The sequence below is a fragment of the Durio zibethinus genome, chromosome 15 (genome assembly GCF_047325235.1).
Source record: "Durio zibethinus cultivar Kanyao isolate XHJ-2024 chromosome 15, ASM4732523v1, whole genome shotgun sequence".
NCBI classification, from domain to species: Eukaryota; Viridiplantae; Streptophyta; class Magnoliopsida; order Malvales; family Malvaceae; genus Durio; species Durio zibethinus.
The window spans coordinates 18,717,333-18,728,531 of NC_143176.1; the positions used below are offsets into that span (position 1 = coordinate 18,717,333).

At 32.9% G+C, this 11,199-nt stretch overlaps 1 protein-coding gene across 1 annotated transcript; it reads right to left on the reverse strand.

Moving 5' to 3' along the window:
* Positions 1-10,118: 10,118 nt before the first annotated feature.
* Positions 10,119-10,973, reverse strand: LOC111302424 (uncharacterized). The gene has a single exon (XM_022898345.2). The coding sequence runs from the start codon at positions 10,901-10,903 to the stop codon at positions 10,343-10,345; it is 561 nt and encodes a 186-aa protein (XP_022754080.2). The 5' UTR covers positions 10,904-10,973; the 3' UTR covers positions 10,119-10,342.
* Between the last annotated feature and the right edge of the window lie 226 nt (positions 10,974-11,199).

Genomic DNA, 11,199 nt, shown 5'->3' on the forward strand with positions numbered 1-11,199 from the left:
ATACAAATGGCTATGGCCAAATCGAGTTCGAGCTCGACAGAAAGGGAAAAAAAGGCCAAGGTGCCGGAGCCTCGATGCTATAAGGGGGCAAGAGATGCCAATGAGCTTGAAAACTTCTTGTTTGACATGGAGCAATAATTTTGAGCTATACACATAGATTCAGAGGAAGATAAGATAGCAATGGCATCGATGTACCTCATAGGGGATGCCAAGCTATGGTGACACTTCAAGTTTATCAATGACGAGTGTCCGATTAAGACTTGGACGGACCTGAAATAGGAACTGAAAAACCAGTTCTTCCCTGAGAATATGGAGTATATGGTCGTAAGAAAACTTCAAAAATTGGTGCAAACAGAAACAGTATGAGAGTTTATGAAGAGTTTTTCTACCCTGATGTTGAATATTTGAGATATGTCCGAAAAAGACAAGATGTTTTATTTTCTTGAGGGCCTCAAGCTTTGGGCCAAGACAGAACTACAAAGACAAAAAGTGTAAGATGTGGCCATGGTCATGGCTGTAGTTGAACATCTTCATGATTATAATATGGTTCCTTAAAATGAAAAAATCTTACATCAGTTGGTAGTAACTTCAACTTTGAGAGTGAAAGAAAGATGACTAGATTGAACTGACCCTTCAGTGAGGGATCAGACAGGAGGTCCTTTGGTCGAGATAGCATCAAACCTAAAACAAATAATGTAGTGATTTTTAGGCCTAGGCAATCACTAGCTTGCTTCTTATGTAAAAGGCTACATCAGATGGTGGAATGCCCATATAGAGAAACCCTTAATGCCTTAAGAGTATCATTTCAAGAGTCCGTAAAAGCATCAGAGATCATTGAAGAAGTTGAAGAGGAGCCAGCCAAGATGGGTTCAATAAGGTTTCTCAATGCCCTTCATACCCAACTGAACACAATAAAGAAAGAGCAGGGTAGAGGTCTGATGTATGTGAACTTAATGATTAATAAGAAGGCCACTAGGGCCATAGTAGACACATATGCAATCGATACCTTCATCACATCAGAAGAAGTAAAAATGTGTGATCTTCAGGTTAGCAAAGATTGCGGGTGAATGAAGGTGATCAATTCATCAGTCTTTACGATCAGTGAAAGCTTCAAGAGTGTGATGACCAAGTTAAGGCTATAAGAAGGGAATGTAGACTTTACAGTTTCTTCCATAGATGATTTTGATGTCGTCTTCGGATTGAACTTTATAATGTTGGCTCAAGTGATCCCTATCCTCGCTGTTAGTTACCTGTTGTTCTTAAGAGAACACCTATGTATGGTGCCGGCCACTATCTTACCAAAGAATAAAAAGAAAATGATCTCAGTTTTACAGTTCAAGAAAGGGGTAAAGAGAGGGGAACCCTCTTTTGTGGTCATGTCGATTTACAAGGAAGGGTTGGAAGTGGAATCGATACCCAATGACATGAAAAAAGTGTTGAAAGAATTCGACGAGGTGATGCCATGGATGTTGCCTACGGTTCTACCTTTTCGAAGAGCTGTGGACCATGAAATTGAGCTCCTTCCAAGAGTCAAACCCCCTACTAGAGCCTTTTACTGCATGGTCCTGCCAGAGTTAGCCAAACTAAGGAAACAGTTAGATGAACTTCTACAGGCCAGGTTTATTAGACCATCAAAGGCTTATTTTAAAGTGCCAGTGCTATTTCAAAAGAAGCATGATGAAAGTTTATGATTATATGTTGACTACAGTGCCTTAAACAAAGTCATCTTAAGAAACAAATATCTCATCCCTCTTATAGCAGATTTGTTTGATCAACTAAGTCGGGCCAAGTACTTTTCCAAATTGAACTTGAGATCTGACTACCATCAGGTTAGAATCGCTGAGGGAGATGAGTTAAAGACCACTTGTGTAACATGGTATGATGCATTTGAATTTCTTGTTATGCCTTTTGGACTAATCAATGCTCCTGCCACATATTATACATTGATGAATCAGGTGTTTCATGACTATCTAGATAAATTTGTAGTCATCTATTTAAATGATTTAGTGGTATATAGCTCTACTCTGGAAGAACATCAAGAACACTTACGTCAGGTGCTTCAAAGATTACAAGACCACCGGTTGTATGTGAAAAGGGAGAAATGTGCATTTGCTTAAACCCAAATCCACTTTCTCGATCATATTGTCAAACGTGACCAAATTTGAATGGACATGAAAAAGGTTAAAGCCATCAAAGAGTGGACAACACCGAAGAATGTTAGTGAACTTTGTTCATTTTTTGGATTAGACAACTATTATAGAAGATTTGTAAAAGGGTACTCTCGTAAGATCACGACCCTCACAGAGCTATTGAAAAAGAAGCATAAATAGTGTTAGACAAGTGAGTGCCAAGAGGCTTTTGAGGGATTGAAGGATGCTATTATGAAAGATCTTATCTTAGCTCTCTCTGACATTGAAAAACCTTTCAAAGTTTAGACGGATGCATCTGATTTCATTATTAGGGGAGTGCTTTTACAACAATGTCATCCAATAGCATTTGAAAGTAAGAAGCTAAGCGAAGCTGAGAGGAAATATATGGCCCAAAAAAAAGAGCTCTTGATGGTAGTTCACTGTCTGAGGGCTTGGCGACATTATTTGTTAGGTTCACACTTTGTCGTGAAGACAAACAATGCGGTTGTTAGCCATTTCCTTACCTAACCAAGGCTTAGTAGAGTTTGACTTTTGTTTTTTATACACTACTAGAAAGACCAACCAAGTGGTCGATGCATTGAGCAGATGAACAGAGTTAGCAGCCCTTAGAAAAATTACCCCAATGACGGTTAGCAGAGTCACTACAAACATTCGAAGTTAATTAAAGATCATTTAGGGAAAGACCCGCAGGCCAGTGCCATCTTGAAGCTAGTTGAAAAAGGGAAGTCCAAGTACTTCTGGCAAGAAAATAGGATTTTATGGACCAAGGTGCCCTAATTATTTGTGCTAAGAGCAGAAGGTCTGAGACAGATGCTGATAAAAGAATATCATGACACATTATGGGTCAAACATCTGGGCTGACAATGCACTTTAGCTTTATTAAAACAGGGATACTATTAGCTTCACATGCGATAAGACGTGATAGATTATACAAAGACTTACCTCATTTACCAACAAGACAGAGTTGAAAAGAAGAAACCTACAGGTATGCTTGAACCACTATCGGTGCCTGCTAGACCATGGGAAAGAATCTCTCTCGATTTCATTTTAGGCCTTCCCAAGGTTAGTGATCTTGGAGCTATTTTAGTGGTGATTGATCGTTTCTCTAAGTATGCCACATTCATTCCCACTCAAAAGTATTATACTATGAAAGACACAGCTCGACTATTATTTAAACATGTGATCAAATACTAGGGCCTCTCTCAAAATATTGTAAGCGATAGAGATCCGAGATTCATGGGTCTTTCTGGAGAGAACTTTTCAAGATATTGAGGTCCCAACTTAACATCTCCTTAAGCTACCACCCTCAAACCGACAGTCAAACGAAATGGTTCAATAGATTACTAGAGGAATACTTAAGACACTTTGTTCAAGCTAATCAAAAGAACTGGCTTTCATTATTAGACGTTGCTCAGCTTTGCTTTAATTCCAACAAAAGCTCTTCCACTAACAAGAGCCTATTTGAGGTGGTCAGATGATAATTGTCAAGGTTACCCTATACTTTTTTGGAGCAATATGGAGAAAAAAATTTAAGAGCCTTCAACCTCGGTAAGGAATGAAAACAAAACATTGAGATTGCACAAGCATACCTGAAGAAGGCATCGAAGAGAATGAAAAAATGGACGGACAAAGGTTGCAGGGCGCAATAATTCCAAGCTGGTGATTTGGTTCTTGTTCGATTAGTCCTTGAACAAACTAGGTTCTTGAGAAAGAGAGATCATAGATTAGTACGCAAATATGAGGGTCCAGTGAAGATCTTTTCTAATGTGAAGAATGCTTCTTACAAAATCGACACATCAAAGTGGATGAAAGTGCACCCAGTATTTCATATGAGCAACCTGAAACCTTTTCATGCAGATCCTATAGATGCTAGTCAAAGGGAGCCAACTAGAGCCGCCATCACCATGAAGCCATCCTCAGAGCGTCAAGTCAAAGAGATCTTAGCCGACAGAGAAAGCAAGGTGTCTCGAAGACTAATTTATGAATATTTAGTGAAGTGGGAGGGATTAGGACTAGAAAAAACCAACTGAGAAAAGAAAAACGACGTCCAGAGATTCAAGAGGAAGATTGAAGAATTTCAAGCCAGCAGGTCGACGAGGACGTCGATAGAATAGGTGGGGGAGGATGTCATAAGCCAACCTTGTATAGGGCTATGATCGGGGCTTAGGTTGTCACGAGCCACCCATAGATAGGGCCATGATTGGGTAGAAGTGCCAAGGGGGAATGGTAGATCTCTTGTGCTGGGAAAAGTGTCTCCATTTCAAACATTGTAATGGTTAGTGGTAGTATAGCTCTAAAATCTCTAAAGCTCTTTAGGGAGGTGAGCGGGGAGCGTACTGTTGGGCTGTCTCACCGATCGCGATATGGGCCTAGGCTATTCGTCAAGGGTTGCCCCCTAGCCTTGGCAATGGTGGAAAGTCTCGATGTACTATTCTCGATTATAATAAAATTCACCTCCGATTTGAATGTCTCGAATATTGCTTTGATGTGTTTTTCCTTTTATCGATATGAATGTGCTTTCTTGTGTGTGCTTGAGATTGATCTTGATATGAATGTGTCTTATTGTGTACGCTTGAACTAACAGTGACTTATAATTATTTGTTCAGATATCAAACTATTGAGGGTTGACTTGGTGGGAATGTCCATTCAAGTGTTACATGATCTATTATTGCTTGTTGAGAGAAAGCTTAGTATGTGATACCATGCTTGTGCTGGGATTGGAGGGCTGTCATATATAATTAATGGGTGTGATTTTTGAAACTGTCTCTGTTTTGAAGGGGAAAGAATGTTGAAAAAAGGATAATCGAAGGGTTGGGCTTAAAGGGGGATTAATTGGGACTGTTCATAAATTTGTTAAATGGTTCAGACAAGTACTGTTTCAAACACGTCATTTAATGCTTGGGACTAGTTCAATAGGTTCCATTTTACTCGTGCTATTTGGCGAGGTATAAAAGAGAGACTTGGGGATCTTGGACTTAACGTTTGCTATTTGCTTTCGAGAGAGATTGTGCTGCTTTTTACTTTATATTTTCTGCAATTTCCAGAGTTTTCTTGTGGATAAGCATTTTTATTTCTATTTTTTGTTTGTTTTGTAAAAAAAGAAAAATAATGGCATTGAAGAGAAGAATAGTCGTTTCTAATAATGAGAAGGAAAGTAGGGCACCGACCACCAATATTAGTGGTCAGGATAGAAGGGAAACATGTGAGAGGGCCTTCGATAAGGCAGAGGAGACATAGGGGAGGGGCCGCGAGCCAAAATGGGCAGGCTAGTGGAGGTTAATCTATTTAATCAAAACAATTAAATTTCACCGATGAATCATCATGTGTTAACTCTAATTAAGTTAAAATAATTTAGAGATAAAATCACACTGATTAAATTTTTTAAAACTTTTTACCTATTATCACTATGTTTGGATTAAAGAGAAGGGAAAAAAAGAAAAGGAAAATAAAAAAAAATAAAAATAAAAAAACTCATCTTTTGTTTTGATAAATTTTTAATTTAAAAAGAAGTAAAAATTCAATAACTTTTAGTTTCCGTTATAATCATCTTTTTAATACCTCAATTTGAGAAAAAAAATTAAAGAAAAAAATTAAAAAAATTTTATTTTTATAAAAAAATATTGTATCCATATATTTATTATGATATTAGATTTGATTATATGACTGACACTTTCTACAAAAATAATTTTTTATGAGTATTTTATATAACATCATAATTTATAAATATTTTATGATTTTTCAAGTCTTAATAACAAAACAAGTCAAATTGTTGTCAGGATAAATTAAAAGCTAAATTAAACACAAAATTAAAAGTAAATCAATAACTACATAATATATCTTACCATATTAAGTATGCTCAATTTTGTCTAAAAAGATTTATTCATATAAGTTAGGTAGTATAAAGATATATTTTCTATATTATATGTTACTTTATAAAAAAGATTATAATTGAAAAAATATTATAATGAATTTTTTTTTACTATTTATCCAAATAATTAATGCTAGAACTCGTTTCATTTCATTTCATTTATTAATTTTAACTATATAAATAAGAGGTACATGTATCATTTTTTTTTCTTTAAAAAACTTTTATTTTCTTTTCTTTATTAATATGTTTCTAAATATAGCTTTATAAATACGGGATTATCACTTACATTATGTTTGGATATATATAAATAAAGAAAAGGAAAAGAAAGAAAAAGAAAAGAAAGGAAAATTTTTTAAAAGAAAGGAAATGAAACATGTATCCCTTGTTTGGATAGTTAAAATTAATAAAGAAAAGAAAATGAAATAAATTCTATCAATCATTGTTTACATAAATAGTGAAAAAAAAGGAAATAATTCATTATAATATTTATTTTCAATTATAACATTTTTTTTATAAAATAACATATAATATACAAATATATATTTATACTACTTAACTTATATAAATAAATATTTTAAAATAAAATTAAACATGTTTAATACAGTAAAATATATTAACTAGTTATTATTTTATATTTAACTTTTTTTATTGTTAAGACTTAAAAATCATAAAATATTTATAAACTGTGATATTATATAAAATACTTATAAAAAAATTATTTTTATAAAATATGTCAGTTATATAATCAAATTTAATATTATAATAGAAATATGGATATAATAATCTTTTTATAAAAATAAAATTTTTTCAACTTTTCTCTCAAATTGAGTATTAAAAAAATAAAGATTATAAAAAAATTCAAAAGATATTAAATTTTCACTTCTTTCTTTCTTTTAAATTAAAAATTTATCCAAATAATTTTTTTTTATTTTCAATACTTTCTTTTATTTTTTCTTTTCCTTCCTCTCTCGCCAATCCAAATTTAGTGTTACCAATATAAATACGGGAGAGGATCCTCTTTACTGTTTAGAATTAACGGAGATCTCCACTGATCTTATAAACATTAATCTATGACTAATATTAATCCACGTCACCTTTTTATTTTATCTAACAAAACACCCCGTTTCATTAAACTTAACATTGTTACCTAACTCCTTCGCAGTTTCACTTTGTTGCTTCTTACGTTCCTCTCTTCCTATATTTTTCGTTGAAATTTCTGCAACTTGAAACTCAACCGGTGACGTTTGACATCATCAACAAGAATTTCAAGTGAATAACTGTATCATTGATTCAGGAGATTGAGATTTTGGCCAATCAAAGCCCATAACATTATTAAGATCAGAATACAGAGATCAGCAAAGCCTTTTGCCGGATTATTATAAGGCTCTCGTGTGGCTTATATTTCCTAGTCGTTAGTCATTTTTTTTATTGCTTTTTAGCTCCGACTCAATTGCTAACTTATTTATAATCTTTGGTCTGAGTACTTTTTGTTTCATTATTGATCAAAATTTCTTGGAGTTAAATTCATCAACAGACAGGAGAAAGTATGCAAAATTTTGTAAAAATAATCACTAATTTCTCAATATACTTCTTGGAGTAAATACAAAAATTAAGATCCTTTGTCTTTCAAGACTTGGTCTAAATGGTGATTCATGTGTTAATGGGCTGTTGTTGTTTTTTCTTCTTTGGTTTTAAATTGTTTCGAGGCTAGTGCTAAAGTCCCTTGACTATGTTTCCAAAATTCTGCCCAAGTGTTTCCTCTTTCATGCAAGATTCGGACCTTAAAAGCTATGTCTTTAAGGTGTTTGCTTTATTGTGTCAATGAAGCATCTATTTTTTTTTCCAATGAAGCTTCCGTTTCATTAATCTTAACACCGTTTACCCTTTCTCTTGCATGGATTCTTTTCTTATTTTGTATTTGTTTATTGATTATTATATTCCTTGAGTTGATTAACCTAATCTTTAAAATGAGTTACTTAATTGTTTTCCAATTATATATCATGATCTAATTAATACAACAACATGAGTTCTAGTAGAAACTCCCTCTGTTTTTCTTAAAATATTAGATACGATTTATCATGAGTTAGAAAAGAATAAAGTAATAATGAACATACAACCAAGGTGTCATGATCTATACTAATTTGTAAGATATTATTTAATTTGTAAGATACTATTCTTTTTTATTTAAAATCATAGTGTTCTGTCCAAAAAAAAAAATGTCTCATAGGTTAAATAATGTGAACACTTATATTATATACTTAATTCGAATTTTAGTAGACAATTAATATGAAATTCATGGGTCTCCTTTGGGATTGTGACATCTTTAATTTAATTTCCATTCTAAAGAGGGCTTATTGTCTTTAACGGCACGTTGCTAACTTCTAAAAACCAATTTTTATATCAAATGTCAAATTCCATACTAATCTACAAAATACTTTTTATTTTGGTCTATTCAACTTTACAGTAGTGTTTGACGGGTTGAAGATTATTTAAACATTCATATATGAATTTTTATTTGATGTAATATTAGCAATATTTTATTAATGAGCAAACGTTAACTTTTAAAATAAATATATAAATATTAATATTTTTTAAAAATTTTATTTATTAATAAGACGTCATTATCGATTTATTTTATTAATAAAATATTATCGTTTGATTCATTAATAATATATATAATTTATATACTAATAATATATCAAATATAAATTTTCATATATTTAGTCAAATTATAATACAAGGTTGATGTGAGATTTATGATTTTTTTTTTTTGAAAAAGTGATATCAGGTAGTTATAAAATTTTTAATTTTTAATTTAATTTAAATTTTTTCAAAATTAACTCTTTAAATAAAAAAAAAGTAAGAGGATACATGTTTTTCATATATTAATATCAAAATGTTCCATTGTAATGTCAGCGACAAATTAAAGCCAACAACTCCATCATATACATCCTAATAAAATCTACTTCACCGGTCCTGGATTTTCTGTTGTTTTGGAACTTGGAAGCATCCTATGGGCTCTAATGGTCAGTTTGAATGATTTCTTTCGAGGAATTTATTGGCATAAACACTCAAGTGATAGAAAATTGCTTAATTAATTATTGGCATGCAGTTATATCTGAAAAAATAAGAGCGGATTTGAAATACTGGCAACAGTACTGCACAAATAACACATATCTTCCACATGCTTAAAATTATTCGGTTCCTTAATTCATTAATACGTGGTAGCCCCGCGTACTCTTAAATTTCACATTAGTACTTCAACACTCTGAATATATGCACGTGAATTCCGTGCGTTAATTTATCAACGTTGTTTAGATTTTTTTTTTTAATATTTGAGATTATTAGAATTTAATTTCTCATCTCGTTTAGATTTCATTTCTATTTTCATATGCTCATATTTATATAATTCTTTTTAAATATAATTTTTTCCCAATTCAAAATGAATAATTGTAAGGGCCAGCGTTGTGACATTTCCGATTTCCATATATATAGAAGGCCAATTTAATTTCCCTAGTAGTAATTTATGCAATATCAAACCAAAGAGAAAGCCAAATCATATACACGAAGAACATAATTAATCATTTTCATGCATAAGTTATAATATATACTAGTGCCTGATCTATATGATTCTCTTTTCATTTTTTTTTCTTATAAAGGGGGCATATAGTTTAGAAATAAAAAAAAGTTATTGTAGATATTGAGTTTAAACCTTTAATGTATATCATCTTTACTGCATGAATAAATTGAATTAAGTTTTGAATTTTATATGATCTCTTTTCTTCTTCCCTTCCAATTTGCTTATTAATTACGAACAAGTACTGTTAATACATTCCACATGTGTACAAGAATTTAATCCACTTTAAACTCATTAATTTTACAGCAAGAAAATTTTCATTTGCTTAATTTTGGGCAGATTCATTGTCATTGATTTTGCTGGCTAAAAATCCTGGTAATTAAAATGGCTGCAGATGGAACTTCCGTCTTCTGCATAACCAATCCATAATTTTCATTCCAATTTCAACCCTCTATATGCATCTATAAAGAATTGTTGTTAATTAGATATGAATCAACAACTATATTGATGAAAATTTGAAGAATTTAATGAAATATTTATAAGGAAATTAGATTAATTAAGATCGATGTTGAGCACAAGAACAATCTCTAAATTAAGTAGTATTTACAGTTAAAGGGCGCAAATCTTTCAACAAATGCTATTATGTTTGTACAACAACTTGGAACCTATCAATCTCCTTAATTTTACCTTCCACAAAAGCTATTGCTTTTCCTTTTGTTTCCACTCCAACCCTATGAACCAGCAAGGTCAAAACCTGGTCTTATACTCTGAAATAGTCTCTAGTTTGGGCGTCCAAACTTGTTCTTTAGAGCCAACAAGCATCTCATAATGTTTCTTCAACTCCGGTGTGCTGCAAAGAAAAGTATTCCCAGGACTCCCAGTTTTTTCTTCCCCTTTGCTCCTATGAATCAACCTCGTTATGAACTCAGGCACCACCTTGATCAAAACCCTTCCATTGGAACCTTTGACATACTCAAAAGGGCACTCCCCGAAGTTGATTGGAGCAGGTTTAGGGCTAGGGTTTAAGGCTGCAAGAGAAGAAGCTGACAAGACATTGCATGCAAAGCGATAAAGAGGAAGAACAAAGTAAGTTTGGCCTGGCATGAGATCGTCGTCCATGGCTAAAGCTGGGATGGGGTGACCAATGAAGAAAGAGTTTGCATGGCAAACCATCCTGTCTGGAAACTCAAGTATGACCTCACCGGCGATGTGTTTTCCCGTTAGGATTCTTGTATTTCCTTCCCAGAAGATCAGCTTCACTAAAGACCTTGGATTTGGTTGGAAACATGGAGATATCGAATTGCCCATATGGTTATCTGACAGAGAAATTATCAACGATCGATCAGAGATAGAGAGAGGGGCTAAGATTCTATAGCTTGGATGACAAGAGGATGGGTTATATTTATAAGAAAGAGATGGGAAGGGATCATTGACTTGTAGAAATTAAGTCCACATTTGTTTTCTTTTAGAGTTAGATGGTCAGCAATGCCGGCTTTGAAAAACGCTCTCTACCTTTTTACCTTTCAAAATTAAGTGGGTTGTTCTTTGCAATTTATCACACTTTTGTTACTATTTGAATTAATCTTTCTTTTACTTTTACATCC

Excerpts from the sequence above, each read along its gene's own strand:
- LOC111302424 (XM_022898345.2), bottom strand. The coding sequence starts at position 10,903 with ATGGGCAATTCGATATCTCCATGTTTCCAACCAAATCCAAGGTCTTTA.